The sequence below is a fragment of the Rattus norvegicus genome, chromosome 14, assembly GCF_036323735.1.
Source record: "Rattus norvegicus strain BN/NHsdMcwi chromosome 14, GRCr8, whole genome shotgun sequence".
Classification (NCBI taxonomy): domain Eukaryota; kingdom Metazoa; phylum Chordata; class Mammalia; order Rodentia; family Muridae; genus Rattus; species Rattus norvegicus.
In genome coordinates, this window is record NC_086032.1 from 108395654 (window position 1) to 108414915 (window position 19262).

Genomic DNA, 19262 nt, shown 5'->3' on the forward strand with positions numbered 1-19262 from the left:
TGAAATAGGGACCCAGAGGTTCTCAGGCTTTGGGAATCCAAGGAAACTGGGAAGTTTCTATGACCAGCCAAAAAGGCCTTTGTTAGCATCAGGTATTCTTGTTTTCTGGATTTTTCATCTCTTCCATGGTATACATTAAGGACAACCAAAGTGTGGATGCTTCATTCCTTCTTAAAAGGGGGAACAAAAATATTCATAGGAGGAGATATGGAGACAAAGTTTGGAGCAGAGACTGAAGGAATGGCCATTCAGAGCCTGCCCCACCTGGGGATCCAGCACATATACATACAGCCATCAAATCCAGACAATATTGCTGATGCCAAGAAGTGCATACTGACAGGAGCCTGATATAACTTTCTCCTGCCAGAACATGACAAATACAGAGGTGGATGCTCACAGGCAACCATTAAACTAAGAATGTGGCCCCCATTGGAGAAGTTAGTGAAAGAATTGAAGGAGCTGAAGGGGTTTGCAACCCCATAAGAACAATACCAACCAATCAGAGCTCACGGGCACTAAACTACCATCTGAAGAGTAAACATGGACAGACCCATGGCTCCAATTGCATATGTAGCAAGGATGGCCTTGTTGGGCACCAATGGTAGGGGAAGCCCTTAGTCCTGCCAAGGCTGGACCCCCCAGGGTAGGGGAATGTCAGGGCAGGAATGTGTGAAGGGGTGGGTGGTTGGGGGGCAATGCCCTCATAGAAGAAGGGGGATGGGATGGGATAGGGGATTTATGAATGGGAAACTGGGAAAGGGGAAATATAAATTTGAAATATAAATAAAAAATCCAATAAAAAAGAAATAGCTGATTCTTCTACTACTTCCTTGAAAAATCATCTCTCCTGTAGATATTTCTGCTCCATGTATTTCCCCTCTGTAGCGTTGATATCTACACTACATTCACAAAGAAATAGCATACAATATACTCTTTGTGCAGATTTCTTAATAGAGCTTTGTATGCATGTTCTTCATCCAGATCGATCTGTAAAAAATTTAGTAGAAATTGTGCCTTTGTGTTTGCAGAGTAAAATAATGGTAATTTTTACATTTTAGAACAGTCTAAAATAGAAATTCCATCTCTAAAACAATGCATCTACTGAATCTTCTAATCTTCCTCCAGACAACATCTAACATTTGTGAAGAATGATGAGGGGGATGAGGAAAGGAAAAAAGGGAGAAAGACTGTATTTGTTGTTACTTTCAGAATCTATCAGGGAAATTAGAAATAAACATGCACTTTGATGCATCTGGGATATCCAACCAAGAATGCACTCATCAGGGTTGGGGATTTAGCTCAGTGGTAGAGCGCTTGCCTAGCAAGTGCAAGGCCCTGGGTTCGGTCCTCAGCTCCGGAAGAAAAAAAAAAGAAGAAGAAGAATGCACTCATTAGTATGGTGTACTTTGTGCAGATGTAAGATTGTTTCAGCAAAGTGCAATTTTTTAAAGAGATAAGAGAACTACTAAAGGATATAGATTAAAAGTCATGTGTCAGTGTCACATTTGATCACGTATACATGTTAAAACCTTCCTATGTATTCCAGTATTCCTAAAGTACAGATCTTTATTTCAAACATGATTATGAAGACATATCTATCTTCCACTTTCTAAACTAAATAGATCCTCAAGCTGTCTGAGAGCTAGGAATTTGTTTGTTTTTTTTCATGGTGTTTTGCATTTTTTTCACAGAAGGAACACACATGATGCCTTAAGGTGAGAAAGCACCTTCTTGTCTTGAGTGCATGTTTGTAGATGTTTGGTAGTACTTTGGGGATAGGAATATCATTAGGGTTGGGAGTCCCTAATTCTAGCATGCCATTTATCCCCTCTGAGGGCTCACCATCTCTAGAGGTGCTTCAGGGAGAAAGGTACAGGTCTTTATGACTTAGAAGAAGGGCAGCCTCTTGGCCATTTCCAAGAGATAATCCTTTGCTCCCTTAGGTATCAGCATTTCTGCTTCTCTTTTACCCAATGAAGATCCAGCATGTATCTTCTCCACAGTCATAATACGATGCTCCCTTAACTTATGATGTTAGTTTCAAATAATAGTGATGCATTTCTTTTCTTTTAGGTTATATGGAATGTCATTTTCCAACATTGCACTGTCTTATGTATATGTGATATGTTATCATAACCCACAAATGAACTTTTCAAGCTAACAAACACCCTCTGTCTACTTACTTCTCTCAATTCATACCATGCAGCAGGTAGAGGAGAGGCCTGGATACAGACTTGAAGGTACAGGTCATGCCTTGGGCCATACATATATAGCAGTGGAATCTGCTTCACAGATAGAATGGCAGTTTTCTTTCTGTATGTCTTTCTTTTTTCTTTTTTAAATGAAATGAAAGTTTACTTTATTTTTTAAATTTATTCTTCTATAATACATTATATCCCCATTATACCCCCTCCCTCCACTCCTTGCAGTCCCCCCTTTTCCTACTCTTTCCCCAGATCTAGTCCTTCTCCATTTTTCTTCAGAAAAGAGCATGTCTCTTAGGGACATCAACTAAGTATGGCATAACAAGTTACCATAAGACTAGGCACAAACCCTCATATCAAGACTGGATGAGGCAGGCAACCAGTAGGGGAAAAAGGGTCCCAAGAACAAAAAGGGAGTCAGAGACACTTCCCACTTTCACTGTTAAGAATCCCATGAAAACACCAAGCTATACAACCATAACATATGCAGAGGACCTAGCTTAGACCCATACAGGCTCCATGATTGCGTCTTCAGTCTCTGTGAGCTACTTTGAGCCCTGCATATTTGATTCTGTAGGTCTTGTCCTCCTGTTGTCCTTGACCCCTCTGGCTCCTACATTCCTTCCTCCTGCTCTTCTTTGGGATTCCCCCGGCTTTGCCTAGTGTTTGGCTGCAGGTCTCTGTATCTGCTCTCATCAGTTTTATATGAAGCCCTTCTGATGACAATTGAGCTAGACACAGATCTATGGGTATAGCAGAATATCATTAGGGATTATTTCATTGCTTTTTTTCCCTGTCAGTTGTGTCAGTTCCCTCTTGTACTAGTGGGGGCCTTAAGTTGGACTAGGCATCGGTTGACCGCTTTCCCAAATTGTACACTACCACTTCCATCTTCTGTAACCAGGCAAGGCTTTCAGTGATAGGATTGGTTGAGAGAGAGAGAGAGAGAGAGAGAGAGAGAGAGAGAGAGAGAGAGAGAAGCTGTGGCAGGACAATATGGCAGGTGATGTTAAGATTCCATGCTGTACCTTTACAGGTTGTTACAAATGTTCTTAAGCAATGGATGGTACTGGGCTTTGTATGTTTAGGTGAGCAATTATATCTTATCAATTGGGTCAAAGATTATTGTGTTGTGTGTTCTTTTATGTGACGATTTGAGTGTAGCAAAGTGTGCGGCGGCAGGAGACAGGGCCTATGAGGAGTTGGGATGTGTTTCTGCCAAGATATCTAGCAGATATCTTGGGGCACCGCGGTGCCGGACCTAGCGAGGTAAAAGATAACCTTATTTTTTTTTTTATTTTTTATATTTTTACAACAACAGATGGTTAAGTCATGTGATATCTTAAGCGTGGGAATTCAAACAAAGAACCTGGGAAGCCTCCTGGGCTGGCAGGCTGTTGGTCCCCTGCTGTGTGATAAGTAGTGGCAGTTCTGAGATTAAAGCTGCTTTTTAAAGAAAGTTGTTTAGAAAGTCTTTCCGGATACTCATATTCTTTTTAACATAGGAATTTTGGGTTGAAATCCTAGTTAGACAAGCTACTTCTTTATTACAGGTATTATTAAAAGGTGATTAAGTTTGTTTTTAGAAAGAAGAGAGTAAAGAGATTAACTGAATCAGGTGGGGATTTTCATCCACAGTTCAGAATTTAGATAGGGAAAAATTTGTCACTACCTCCAAGTAGAGAGTTGTGAATGAATGTCTGTAACACCAGGGAGAGTGAATGCAGGCATATATTGTAGAAGTTATTGAGGTTAAAGAAAAATCTGTGGCTCCGGGTAGAGAGCTTAACAGATGGATATATTTTGGGCTAAAGTCCTGAGTTTTAAGTTGCTTATTGGTTTTAGAATTGATAGAAGGTGTTTAAGTTTGTTTTAAGGAGAGTAAAGAGATTACCTGAATCACATGGGGATTTTCATCTATGGTTCAGAACTTAGGGAAAAATTGGTCACTAACTCCAAGTAGAGTTGTGATAAATGTCTGTAACACCGGGGAGAGTGAATGCAGACATATATTATAGAAGTTATTAAGGTTAAATAAAAATCTGTGGCTCCGGGTAGAGACCTTAACAGATTGAGATATTTTGGGCAAAAGTCCTGGTTTGATATGTTGCTTATTGATATTGGAATTGATAGAATTGGAATTGATAGGTATTTGGTTTGTTTTATGAATTACCCTGCTAAAGGCCATATGGCTAGCAAGGGTTTGTGGTTACTTTTGATATTTACCAAAACAGGAAGCTTGAATTCTCTTAATGTGGGCTCCACGGGAATTTGGGGTTCATTTCCTGATATCATAGAGTACAAAAGCCTATCAGGCTCATTGTTTAGCTTACTTCCTTTTTAAAAAATTGTTTAGTCTTCATGATGGGTGTGACTTTGAGTTTTATGGTTATATTATTACTCTGGGAGAGAGTGCAAGATATAAGTTTTTCTGGTTTCAGACTAAGGAACACAGTATTTTGGGAGAAAGATTTTGTCTTTGTGTTTTTAAAAAGTGTGATTAGGCTCTGGAAACCTCACAGAGGCATACTGATCAGATTTGATAGAGGTAGACTGCCTGAAAAATTTATTCAGGAGAATCAAATAAAAAGATATCTCGATTCTAAACTTTTGTCTTGAGAGTTGTATTTTGCAGAATGTGCCTACTTGGATTCCTGGTCTCAAGGACTTTCAGTTGGGTCCAGTCAGGACACATTGGCTACAACATTTGCTTCATTCTTCCTACCCCCTAACCCCAAGGATATCTCAATGTCCATGTACAGCTTGAAGAAGTTATGGAGGAGTCGTCGCCCCAATTCCCTGGACTTTGGGGGGCTGAAAGTAGTTATTCTAAAGTTGTTTTTGTGAGGAATTTAGAAATGGTTGCAATTTAACAGGGAAGAATTTGGTAGATTGAGTTATACAGTTGTAATCTCATTTGTTAACTGAGCTAAAATCATATTTTTGCTTTGATATAGAATTTGTTAAAAGTTTAAAAGTACAAGATTTAGATCCAGTCCTTCTATTGATGTCATTACAAACTTCTGAGTTGATTACACCTGTGAGTTAAGGGCCAAATAGCAAACATATTACTGACTTTGTGAGAGAACTTTCAAGATATTATTAAGATATAAAGACAACAGTCCAGATTGTCTTATATAGATAGATGGTTTCAAAAACGTCAGAAATCCACAAAATTTGAGATTTAAAGTTATTTATCTTTTGTTGAGACATATCTGCTCCTAACAGTTCCCCTTTGGTGGATTTAACGAAGAATTTGAACATCTCTACCTCCAGGTGAGGCAACACTTTGTGGCTAGGCAGCCACTGGGCAGAACTGCCTGTTTCATCTGCAGACTAATACTGTCCAGAAAAGGACAAATTATGCAGAATAGTTGACTGATTAAACCCTGCCAAGACTGGGTGATCAGCCCTTCAAAATCTGAATTTCAAGAGTCTGTCAGTTGGTCTTGGGCCAGAAGGCTGAAGACTTGTGCTCACATGTTGCTAACAGGGGATTGTGCTAGTGGAGTTTTGTCTCTATAACCTCTCAGTTCTGAAAGCCTCTCAGTTCTGAAAAGGAAGTTAGTCTTCCTATGTATATAGATATTTGGTCATTCCCAGATTTCTGACGAGGTTGAATACATTATAGTCTCATAGCCTATCAGGCTGTTTAACTCTAAATATACATATTTTATTGGATAGTTATCAGATAGTATACAAGCTAGCCAAGATATAATACAGATTGTAAGCCTTTCTTAAGCTGGAATGGATAACTAAATGTTCTGTTTAACTGATATAGTGATGGACTGGGTGCTAAGAATATCATATGCTTTATAAATTGTAGAATGGTAATAATTGTACTCAATTTATATATAAGTGAAAAGGCTTCTTAACTGGACAAAAAGGGGGAAATGTTGTGGATTGCCCTGAAGTTATCTGTATTTTGATGCTACTTCCACTGCCCCAAGGACAGCTGCCTAGTCACATACTCAGAACTCAGGTGACTTCACCAGAACCACCTCCCCATTGAATACAGGTGACGGGCAGGTACAGAATAGAAGGAGGCCTATCATTGGAGGAGAAGGAAGGATGGGCGGGAGAGAAGTTTGAAGGAAGAGGAAGAGACTAGAGGAAAATGGAGAGACAGGAAGAGGAGTGGGTGAGAAGCCATGGCAGGTGACATTAAGATTCTGCTCTGTGGGCACAGCCAGAATACAGCAAATACATAGGCCAATGCCAGCAGCAAACCACTGAACTGAGAACGGGACCCCCGTTGAAGGAATCAGGTAAAGGACTGGAAGAGCTTGAAAGGGGTCTCGAGCCACTTAAACATACAAAGCCCGGTACCATCCACCTCTTAGGAACATTGATAACAACCTGTAAATACACAGAGCAGAATCTTTTTTTTTTTTTTGTCAGAATCTTTTTTTTTTTACATGTCATATGAACAACAATGCCAAGCAACCAGAGCTTCCAGGGACTAAGCCACTACCCAAAGACTATACGTGGACTGACCCTGGACTCCAACTGCATAGGTAGCAATGACTATCCTAGTAAGAGCACCAATGGAAGGGGTCCTGCCAAGACTGAACACCTAGTGAACGTGATTGTTGGGGGGAGGGTGGTAATGGGGGGAGGATGGGGAGGGGAAGCCCACATAGAAGGGGAAGGGTAGGGGTTAGGGGGATGTTGGCCCAGAAACTGGGAAGGGGAATAACAATCGAAATGTAAATAAGAAATACTCAAGTTAATAAAGATTAAAAAAAAAAAGATTCTGCTCTGTGTATTTACAGGTTGTTATCAATGTTCCTAAGGGGTGGATGGTACTGGGCTTTGTATGTTTAAGTGGGCAATTATATCTTACCAATTGGGTCAAAGATTATTGTGTTGTGTCCTCTTTTATGTGAGGGTTTGAGTGTAGGAAAGTGCGGCTGGGATGTGTTTCCGCCAAGATATCTAGCAGATATCTTGGGACACCGTGGTGGAGACCTAGCAGGTAAAAGACACCAATACTCTTTTATTTTTTATATTTTTACAACAACACTCTTCAAACTACAGAACAATTAAGTCAAGGATAGTAAGTAAGTCCAACTTTGTACTGAACCAGGCTTGAGTTTAAGGAGAAGTTTACACACTAACTGTCTATTGCTAGTACTTTCTGGTTATGGTGATCATCACACGAATTTATTTTAACAATTTTTAAGGCTAATCGCTCAACCTTAATAGTAAGTTATTATTCAGAGGACTTTAAAAGTCAATTAGGCAACAGTATCCATAGGTAATTTTACATAGTTAATTTTATTTTATGTCTAGCCAAATAACATATATAATGTAATATAAAGTAACAAATACTGTAATATTTTCTGAAATGAATGACTCCATAAGACAATATTTAACTTGAATGTTCATACTAGATAATTTATAATGACATTTTATTTTATAATATTTAGTTTCTGCTTGCTAAAACATAGGTGAGTAAAGTTTTTCAGTTTCAGAAATTTCAGTAATGTATAATTCCAGAACAAAAACTTTCCATTTTTAATCCTACTCGCCTACTATTATAAACCTAAGAATATGTTTTATCTTCTATAATATAAGCATTGCAATTGATCTCTTTCTTTTATTAATATCGAATACTAAAATTAGAGTATTCCAGTTTAGAGATTGTTTTTTCGTTAGAAAAGTCGGCCCGGTCGATGCGAGAACTAGGACTCCCAACCTTGCTCAGCCAGGACTTCCTATAAACAGAAACAAATAGAAATGAGTGTATATAGTACATCAAATAAAACACACAGTTACTAAAACATGCCAAAAGGAAGTTCACATTGCATAAAATATGTTTTATAAATTAGCTTACATGCTAATGAAAATGTCACAGTGAAATACATTACTCAATATACCAATCTTAATTAAACAAATAAATTTGCTTACATTGTATATGCTGTTCTAAGAATACTATATAGTGTAGTACATAGCTACACATGGAAAAAGAAAGGAAATAATTTAAGCAACTTAGTTCATATTAGGGTTATTTCCATGACCCCCAATAACAACAACAAAAAACTCAATCAACCAACTAACCAAAACAACAACAAACTCGTCAAGATCATTATTACCTAGCTCTTAATTTTCAAAATATTTTATCAAGTGGTCAGTAGTAAAAGAAATTCATCATTCTTTTCATTGTCAAATATATGGTAGACTCATGTGTGTGTATGAGTGTGTGCGTATGTATGTATGTGTATATATACACATGCTATATATATAGAAAACATGAAAAAGACAATTTCTGTAAAATATCAAATAAAATGAGATGATCTGTCTTTTCTAACAAATACTGTTCTTACTATATACATTAGCAAATTTATTGAATTGCATGAACTAATCTAATTGTTTTGAAAACATCTTTCTGCTTACTCATAGAAGTTGTTAATTCCTAACTTATTAGCAATACCTATGGTTTAATTTGTGCATTTGAGTACTGTGGACATGTATCCTGGTCCTCTGGCCTTAGAGCCTTTCCATTCTGTTTTCTGAGATGCTCCTGGACCTTAGGTGTACAGATTGCATAGCAGATGGCAGATGTACATCATCTGGGGTTAGGTTCCCGAGGGCAGCTTCTGTAACTATCTTATTCTGCACCAGCTTTTACTACAAGGCTCTGAGTGGAGACATTAGCATCCAGACTCTAGGGGATGTTGGAGGAAGCCTGCTAATCTTGGGTTGACTTGCCTTGGCTTTTTGAGGTCTCTTGTTTAAGTGCCTAGTCTTGGTCTTTCTGGGTAACTGGACACAAAGGGGCTGGGGCGAATGTTGAAGCAGAAAAGAAAATTAACAAAAAAAGAGAGAGAAGGAAACATTATCCTTTGATAGGCTCTTTAGAAAGTCCAAGAGCCAAGTAATAAAAGTGAAAAAAAGAATGTAAGTTTGAAAACTATTCACAGAATGATGTTACTTGATAGTCATATATCTTCTTCCACTGAGATGTATTTTTTTTAAATTATATGTTATGTGGGTTTTAATATCAAAGTAGAATGTGTGTGAATGGACTTCTCACACATTTAACAAAAATATCAATTGTTGATAAACATGAAATGATTAAATCCCACAACATACAAACTTTTTAAGTGAGAAAGAAAAGAATCACAGCTTGAATAAACACAGTGTTCTCAGCTGGTCCAATCAAGGCATAAGGCACACATTAAAATGAGGGATTAGTGAATCAGAAAGCAGCTACTCTGGCACACACACAAATCTCTGAACACGGCAGCTCCGACAGTCCAACACACATTCTTCTCCCTGGAGGAGAGAGGCCTGCATGCTGGGAATCTTTCCCTCCAGGTTCAAGTGTTTCCAGGTGCCCATGCTTCTTGTACACAGGCTTCTCCATGTGGGAGAAATACTGCTGCTAATACTTTATGGGTAAACAAAACCTTTATGCTGTAACAAAAATGACATTTTTAACTAATGCCCCTTTCCCTCCAAACAAAAATTGAGTAAAACAGAAAATAGAGTGAAAGCTGGACTTGAGCATCCATAGAAAACAAACAATGGCTGTGAGTAGCAGGGTCAGTTTGGTGTCTGAAATACAACCTCATGTACCAGCCCTTGCTTGTACTTGCTGTCTCTGCTTGCCTGAAATTCCCATTCTGGCTACACCATGTCTTCGCGGAAGCAATCACTACCCTCTAGATTATCAAGCCACAGGCTTTAAGGGCCTTTTGGCATCTGCAAGAGGCGTATGTTTCTTGAGGGCCTAAGTCAGCGTTTTCTTTAAGGCAACTCCAGGACTGTCATGTACTGGGTGTAACTCCTGGAAGGCATCAGGAATTCACAAGTCCTGCCTATTGGGCTGGGTAGAGGATCACAGCCCACTCCAATTTCTCTTGTTTCCACTTGAGTTTTGGGCTGGGTTTCTGTCAAAAAGTCCAACCTGTTTGTAGTTTGTTATTCTTGGCAGGACTAATGGATTCTCCTTCCATTAGTGCCCAACAAGGCCATCCTCTGCTACATATGCAGCTGGAGTCATGGGTCAGTCCATGTAAAGTCTTTGGGTAGTAGTTTAGTCCCTGGAAGCTCTGGTTGGTTGGCATTATTGTTCTTATGGGGTTGAAAGCCTTTTCAGCTCTTTCAATCCTTTCTCTAATTCCTCCAACGGGGGTCCCGTTCTCAGTTCAGTGATTTGCCGTTGGCATTTGCCTCTGTATTTGACATGATCTGGCTGTGTCTCTCAGGACACAACTATAGCCAGCTATGCATTTCTTAGCTTCATCAATCTTACCTAATTTTCTTGGCTGTGTATATATATATATATATATATATATATATATATATATATATATATATATATGGGCCACATGTGGGACAGGATATGAATGACTGTTCCTTCAATCTCTGCTCCAAACTTTGCCTCCATATGCACCCCTATGGATATGTTTGTCCCCCCCCCTTTTAAGAAGGAGTGGAAGTATCCACAGTTTGGTCATCATTCTTCTTGAGCTTCATGTGGTCTGTGGATTGTACCTTGGGTAATTTGAGCTTTTGGGCTAATATCCACTTATCAGTGAGTGCATACCTTGTGTGTTTTTCTGTGATTGTGTTACCTCACTCAAAATGATATTTTCCAGCTCAATACATTTGTGTAGGAATTTCATGAAGTCATTGTTTTTGACATCTGAGTAGTACTCCATTGTGTAGATGTACCACATTTTCTGTATCCATTCCTTTGTTGCAGGGCATCTGGGTTCTTTCCAACTTCTGGATGTTATAAATAAGGCTGCTATGAACATAATGGAGCATGTGTCTTTGTTGTATGGTGGAACATCTTTTGGGTATATGCTGAGGAGAGAATAGCTGGGTCCTCAGATAGTACAATGTCCATTTTCTGAGGAACTGCCAGACTGATTTCTGCAGTGGTTGTACCAGTTTGCAATCCTACCAACAATGGAGGAGTGTTCCTCTTTCTCCACATCTTCACCAGCATCTGCTGTTGCCTGAGTTTTTTATTTTAGCAATTCTGACTGATGTGAAGGATGTTGAGCACTTCTTTAGGTGTTTCTCAGCCATTCGGTATTCCTCGGCTGAGAATTCTTTGTTTAGCTCTCTATCCCATTTCTAATAGGGTTATTTGGCTCAAAAGTCTAACTTCTTGAGTTCTTTGTATATATTAGATATTAGCCCTCTATTAGATGTAGGACTGGTAAAGACTTTTTCCCAATATGTTGGTTGCCATTTGTCCTAATGACAGTATCCTTTGCCTTATAGAAGCTTTGCAATTTTATGAGGTCCCATGTCTCAATTCTTTATATTAGAGCAGAAGCCATTGGTGTTTTGTTCAGGAAAATTTCCCCAGTGCCCATGTGATTGAGACTCTTCCCCAATTTTTCTTCTATTAGTTTCATGTGTCTGGTTTGATGTGGAGGCCCTTGATCTACTTGGACTTAAGCTTTGGACAGGGTGATAAGAATGGATCGATTTCCATTCTTCTACATGCTGACCTCCAGTTGAACCAGCACCATTTGTTGAAAATGCTCTTTTTTTCTATTGGATGGTTTTAGTTTCTTTGTCAAAGATCAAGTGACCATAGATGTGAGGGTTCATTTCTAGGTCTAAAATTCTATCCCAATGATCTCTCTGCCTGTCTCTGTACCAATACCATACAGTTTTTATCACTAATGCTCTGTAATGCAGCTTGAGGTTCATTTATTGTTGAATATAGTTTTCAATATCCTGGGGTTTTTTGGTTTTCCGAATGAATTTGCAAATTTCTCTTTCTAACTCAATGATGAATTGAGTTGGAATTTTGAGGTGGATTACATTGAATCTGTAGATTTCTTTTGGCAAGATGGCCAGTTTTACTATATTAATCCTGTGAATCCATAAGCATGGAAGGTCTTTTCATTTTCTGAGATCTTCTTCAATTTCTTTCTTCAAAGACTTGAAGTTCTTGTCATACAGATCTTTGACTTGCTTGGTTAGAGTCACAGCAAAGTATTTTATATTATTTGGGACTATTGTGAAGGGTGTCATTTCCCTAATTTCTTTCTGATTCTGTTTATCCTTTGAGTAGAGAAAGGCTACTGATTTGTTTGAGTTAATGTTATACCTAGCCACTTTGCTGAAGTTGTTATCAGGCTTAGAAGTTCTCTGGTGGAACTCTTGGGGTTACTTAAGTATACTATCATATCATCTGCAAATAGTGATATTTTGACTTCCCCCTTTCCAATTTGTATCCCTTTGACCTCTTTTTGTTGTCTGATTTTTCTGGCTAGGACTTCCAGTACTATACTGAATAAGTAGGGAAAGAGTGGGCAGCGTTGTCTAGTCCCTGATGATAGTAGGAGTGCTTCAAGTTTCTCTCCATTTAGCTTAATGTTAGCTACTGGTTTGCTGTATATTGCTTTTACTACATTTATGTATGGGCCTTGAATTATTGATCTTTTCAGGACTTTTACCATGAAGGGGTGCTGAATGTTGTCAAATGATTCAGCATCTAATGAAATGATCATGTGTTTTTGTTATTGTTGTTGTTGTTGTTGAGTGTGTTTATATAGTGGAATACATTGATGGAATTTCCATATATTGAACCATCCCTGCATGCCATGAAGCCTACTTCATCATGGTGGATGATTGTTTTGATGAGTTCTTGGATTCAGCTTGTGAGAATTTTATTGAGTATTTTTACATCAATATTCATAAGGGAAATTGGTCTGAAGTTTTCTTTTTTGTTGGGTCTTTGTGTGGTTTAGGTATAAGAGTAATTGTGAACTCCAAATAGATTGGACCAGAAAAGAAACACCTCCCGTCACATAATAGTCAAAACACCAAACGCACAAAATAAAGAAAGAATATTAAAATCAGTAAGGGAAAAAGGTCAAGTAACATATAAAGGCAGACCTATAGAATCACACCAGACTTTTCGCCAGAAACTATGAAGGCCAGAAGATCCTGGACAGATGTCATACAGACCCTAAGAGAACACAAGTGCCAGCCCAGGCTACTGTATCCTGCAAAACTCTCAATTAACATAGATGGAGAAACCAAGATATTCCATGACAAAACCAAATTTACACAATATTTTCTACAAATCCAGCACTACAAAGGATAATAAATGGTAAAGCCCAACATAAGGAGGCAAGCTATACCCTAGAAGAAGCAAGAAACTAATCATCTTGGCAACAAAACAAAGAGAAGAAAAGCACACAAACATAACCTCACATCCAAATATGAATATAACAGGAAGCAATAATCACTATTCCTTAATATCTCTCAACATCAATGGCCTCAACTCCCCAATAAAAAGACACAGATTAACAAACTGGATACGCAACGAGGACCCTGCATTCTGCTGCCTACAGGAAACACACCTCAGAGACAAAGACAGACACTACCTCAGAGTAAAAGGCTGGAAAACAACTTTCCAAGCAAATGGTCAGAAGAAGCAAGCTGGAGTAGCCATTCTAATATCAAATAAAATCAATTTCCAACTAAAAGTCATCAAAAAAGATAAGGAAGGACACTTCATATTCATCAAAGGAAAAATCCACCAAGATGAACTCTCAATCCTAAATATCTATGCGCCAAATACAAGGGCACCTACATACGTAAAAGAAACCTTACTAAAGCTCAAAACACACATTGCACCTCACACAATAATAGTGGGAGATTTCAACACCCCACTCTCATCAATGAACAGATCATGGAAACAGAAATTAAACAGTGATGTCGACAGACTAAGAGAAGTCATGAGCCAAATGGACTTAACGGATATTTATAGAACATTCTATCCTAAAGCAAAAGGATATACCTTCTTCTCAGCTCCTCATGGTACTTTCTCCAAAATTGACCATATAATTGGTCAAAAAACGGGCCTCAACAGGTACAGAAAGATAGAAATAATCCCATGCGTGCTATCGGACCATCACGGCCTAAAACTGGTCTTCAATAACAATCAAGGAAGAATGCCCACACATACGTGGAAATTGAACAATGCTCTACTCAATGATGACCTGGTCAAGGAAGAAATAAAGAAAGAAATTAAAAACTTTTTAGAATTTAATGAAAATGAAGATACAACATACCCAAACTTATGGGACACAATGAAAGCTGTGCTAAGAGGAAAACTCATAGCGCTGAGTGCCTGCAGAAAGAAACAGGAAAGTGCATATGTCAGCAGCTTGACAGCACACCTAAAAGCTCTAGAACAAAAAGAAGCAAATACACCCAGGAGGAGTAGAAGGCAGGAAATAATCAAACTCAGAGCTGAAATCAACCAAGTAGAAACAAAAAGGACCATAGAAAGAATCAACAGAACCAAAAGTTGGTTCTCTGAGAAAATCAACAAGATAGATAAACCCTTAGCCAGACTAACGAGAGGACACAGAGAGTGCGTCCAAATTAACAAAATCAGAAATGAAAAGGGAGACATAACAACAGATTCAGAGGAAATTCAAAAAATCATCAGATCTTACTATAAAAACCTATATTCAACAAAATTTGAAAATCTTCAGGAAATGGACAATTTCCTAGACAGATACCAGGTATCGAAGTTAAATCAGGAACAGATAAACCAGTTAAACAACCCCATAACTCCTAAGGAAATAGAAGCAGTCATTAAAGGTCTCCCAACCAAAAAGAGCCCAGGTCCAGACGGGTTTAGTGCAGAATTCTATCAAACCTTCATAGAAGACCTCATACCAATATTATCCAAACTATTCCACAAAATTGAAACAGATGGAGCCCTACCGAATTCCTTCTACGAAGCCACAATTACTCTTATACCTAAACCACACAAAGACACAACAAAGAAAGAGAACTTCAGACCAATTTCCCTTATGAATATCGACGCAAAAATACTCAATAAAATTCTGGCAAACCGAATCCAAGAGCACATCAAAACAATCATCCACCATGATCAAGTAGGCTTCATCCCAGGCATGCAGGGATGGTTTAATATACGGAAAACCATCAACGTGATCCATTATATAAACAAACTGAAAGAACAGAACCACATGATCATTTCATTAGATGCTGAGAAAGCATTTGACAAAATTCAACACCCCTTCATGATAAAAGTCCTGGAAAGAATAGGAATTCAAGGCCCATACCTAAACATAGTAAAAGCCATATACAGCAAACCAGTTGCTAACATTAAACTAAATGGAGAGAAACTTGAAGCAATCCCACTAAAATCAGGGACTAGACAAGGCTGCCCACTCTCTCCCTACTTATTTAATATAGTTCTTGAAGTTCTAGCCAGAGCAATCAGACAACAAAAGGAGATCTAAGGGATACAGATCGGAAAAGAAGAGGTCAAAATATCACTATTTGCAGATGACATGATAGTATATTTAAGTGATCCCAAAAGTTCCACCAGAGAACTACTAAAGCTGATAAACAACTTCAGCAAAGTGGCTGGGTATAAAATTAACTCAAATAAATCAGTTGCCTTCCTCTATACAAAAGAGAAACAAGCCGAGAAAGAAATTAGAGAAACGACACCCTTCATAATAGACCCAAATAATATAAAGTACCTCGGTGTGACTTTAACCAAGCAAGTAAAAGATCTGTACAATAAGAACTTCAAGACACTGAGGAAAGAAATTGAAGAAGACCTCAGAAGATGGAAAGATCTCCCATGCTCATGGATTGGCAGGATTAATTTAGTAAAAATGGCCATTTTACCAAAAGCAATCTACAGATTCAATGCAATCCCCATCAAAATACCAATCCAATTCTTCAAAGAGTTAGACAGAACAATTTGCAAATTCATCTGGAATAACAAAAAACCCAGGATAGCTAAAGCTATCCTCAACAATAAAAGGACCTCAGGGGGAATCACTATCCCTGAACTCAAGCAGTATTACAGAGCAATAGTGATAAAAACTGCATGGTATTGGTACAGAGACAGACAGATAGACCAATGGAATAGAATTGAAGACCCAGAAATGAACCCACACACCTATGGTCACTTGATTTTTGACATAGGAGCCAAAACCATCCAATGGAAAAAAGATAGCATTTTCAGCAAATGGTGCTGGTTCAACTGGAGGGCAACATGTAGAAGAATGCAGATTGATCCATGCTTATCAGCCTGTACAAAGCTTAAGTCCAAGTGGATCAAGGACCTCCACATCAAACCAGACACACTCAAACTAATAGAAGAAAAACTAGGGAAGCATCTGGAACACATGGGCACTGGAAAAAATTTCCTGAACAAAACACCAATGGCTTATGCTCTAAGATCAAGAATCGACAAATGGGATCTCATAAAACTGCAAAGCTTCTGTAAGGCAAAGGACACGGTGGTTAGGACAAAACGGCAACCAACAGATTGGGAAAAGATCTTTACCAATCCTACAACAGATAGAGGCCTTATATCCAAAATATACAAAGAACTCAAGAAGTTAGACCGCAGGGAAACAAATAACCCTATTAAAAAATGGGGTTCAGAGCTAAACAAAGAATTCACAGCTGAGGAATGCCGAATGGCTGAGAAACACCTAAAGAAATGTTCAACATCTTTAGTCATAAGGGAAATGCAAATCAAAACAACCCTGAGATTTCACCTCACACCAGTGAGAATGGCTAAGATCAAAAACTCAGGTGACAGCAGATGCTGGCGAGGATGTGGAGAAAGAGGAACACTCCTCCATTGTTGGTGGGATTGCAGACTGGTACAACCATTCTGGAAATCAGTCTGGAGGTTCCTCAGAAAATTGGACATTGAACTGCCTGAGGATCCAGCTATACCTCTCTTGGTCATATACCCAAAAGATGCCTCAACATATAAAAGAGACACGTGCTCCACTATGTTCATCGCAGCCTTATTTATAGTAGCCAGAAACTGGAAAGAACCCAGATGCCCTTCAACAGAGGAATGGATACAGAAAATGTGGTACATCTACACAATGGAATATTACTCAGCTATCAAAAACAACGAGTTTATGAAATTCGTAGGCAAATGGTTGGAACTGGAAAATATCATCCTGAGTGAGCTAACCCAATCACAGAAAGACATACATGGTATGCACTCATTGATAAGTGGCTTTTAGCCCAAATGCTTGAATTACCCTAGATCCCTAGAACAAACGAAACTCAAGACAGATGATCAAAATGTGAATGCTTCACTCCTTCTTTAAATGAGGAAAAAGAATACCCTTGGCAGGGAAGGGAGAGGCAAAGATTAAAACAGAGACTGAAGGAACACCCATCCGGAGCCTGCCCCACATTGGCCCATACATATATAGCCACCCAATTAGACAAGATGGATGAAGCAAATAAGTGCAGACCGACAGGAGCCGGATGTAGATCGCTCCTGAGAGACACAGCCAGAATACAGCAAATACAGAGGCGAATGCCAGCAGCAAACCACTGAACTGAGAATAGGTCCCCTATTGAAGGAATCAGAGAAAGAACTGGAAGAGCTTGAAGGGGCTCGAGACCCCAAAAGTACAACAATGTCAAGCAACCAGAGCTTCCAGGGACTAAGCCACTACCTAAATACTATACATGGACTGACCCTGGACTCTGACCCCATAGGTAGCAATGAATATCCTAGTAAGAGCACCAGTGGAAGGGGAAGCCCTGGGTCCTGCTAAGACTGAACCCCCAGCGAACTAGACTATGGCGGGAGGGCGGCAATGGGGGGAGGGTTGGGAGGGGAACACCCATAAGGAAGGGGAGGGGTGAGGGGGATGTTTGCCCGGAAACCGGGAAAGGGAATAACACTTGAAATGTATATAATAAATACTCAATTTAATAAAAAAAAGAGTAATTGTGGATTCATAGAAGGAATTTGGTAGTGCTCTGTCTGTTTCTATTTTGTGGAACAGTTTGGGCAGTATTGGTATGAGATCTTTTATGAAGGGCTGATAAAATTCTGCACTAAACCCATCTTGTCCTGGGCTCTTTTTGGTTGGGAGACTTTTAATAACTGCTTCTATTTCCTTAGGAGTTTGAGGCTATTTAGACAGTTTATCTGATCCTGATTTAACTTTGGTACCTGGCATTTGTCTAGAAAAATTTCCATATCCTCCAGATTTTCCAGTTTTGTTATAGGCTTTTGTACTAGGATATGATCATTTTTTTTTAAATTTCCTCAGACTCTGTTGTTATGTCTCCCTTTTCATTTCTGATTTTGTTAATTTGGATACATTCTATGTGACCTCTGGTTAGGCTGGCTAAGGGTTTATCTATTTTTTTGATTTTCTCAAAGAACCAGCTCCTGCTTTGTTGATTCTTTGTCCAGTCCCTTTTCTTTCTACTTGGTTGATTTCAGCCCTGAGTTTGATTATTTCCTGCCTTCTGTTCCTCTTGGGTGTGCATTTGCTTCTTTTTGTTCTAGAGCTATTAGGTGTGCTGTCAAGCTGCTAATGTATGCTCTCTCCTGTTTCTTTTTGGAGGCATCAGAGCTATAAGGTTTCCTCTTAGTACTACTTTCGTTGTGTCCCATAAGTTTGAATATGTTGTACCTTCATTTTCATTAAATCCTAAAAGACTTTAATTTCTTTCTTTATTTCTTCCTTGACCAAGTTATCATTGAGTAGAGTGTTGTTGAATTTCCATGTGTATATGGGCATTCTGTCATTTTTTTTGTTATAGAAGACCAGCCTTAGTCTGTGGTGATCTGATAGGATTCATGGGATAGGATTTCTATCATCCTGTATCTGTTGAGGCCTTTTTTGTGACCAATTATATGGTCAATTTTGGAGAGGCTACCATGAGGTGCTGAGAAGAAGGTATATCCTTTTGTTTTAGGATGGAATGTTCTATAAATATCTGTTACATCCATTTGGTTCATAACTTCTCTATATCTCTGTTTAACTTCTGTTTCCATGATCTGTCCATTGATGAGAGTGGGGTGTTGAAATCTCCTACTATTATTGTGTGAGGTGCAATTTGTGCTTTGAGCTTTAGTAAGGTTTCTTTTATGAATGTAGGTGTCCTTGCATTTGGAGCATAGATATTTAGGATTGAGAGTTCATCTTGTTGGATTTTTCCTTTAATTAATGAGAAGTGTCCTTTTTGATGACTTCTGGTTGAAGTCGATTTTATCTGACTATTTTTCCATCTATT

General features: G+C 38.7%; 1 protein-coding gene across 3 annotated transcripts in view; it reads right to left on the minus strand.

Moving 5' to 3' along the window:
* Positions 1–7183: 7183 nt before the first annotated feature.
* Acyp2 (acylphosphatase 2) overlaps positions 7184–19262 on the minus strand; it is a 169531-nt gene continuing 157452 nt past the window's right edge. For 2 of the 3 annotated variants that reach the window (XM_017599325.3, XM_039092253.2), the window contains one exon: positions 7466–7924. In XM_017599325.3, the coding sequence (XP_017454814.1) occupies positions 7892–7924 (33 nt within the window). In that variant the 3' untranslated portion in view covers positions 7466–7891. 3 annotated transcript variants of the gene reach the window in all.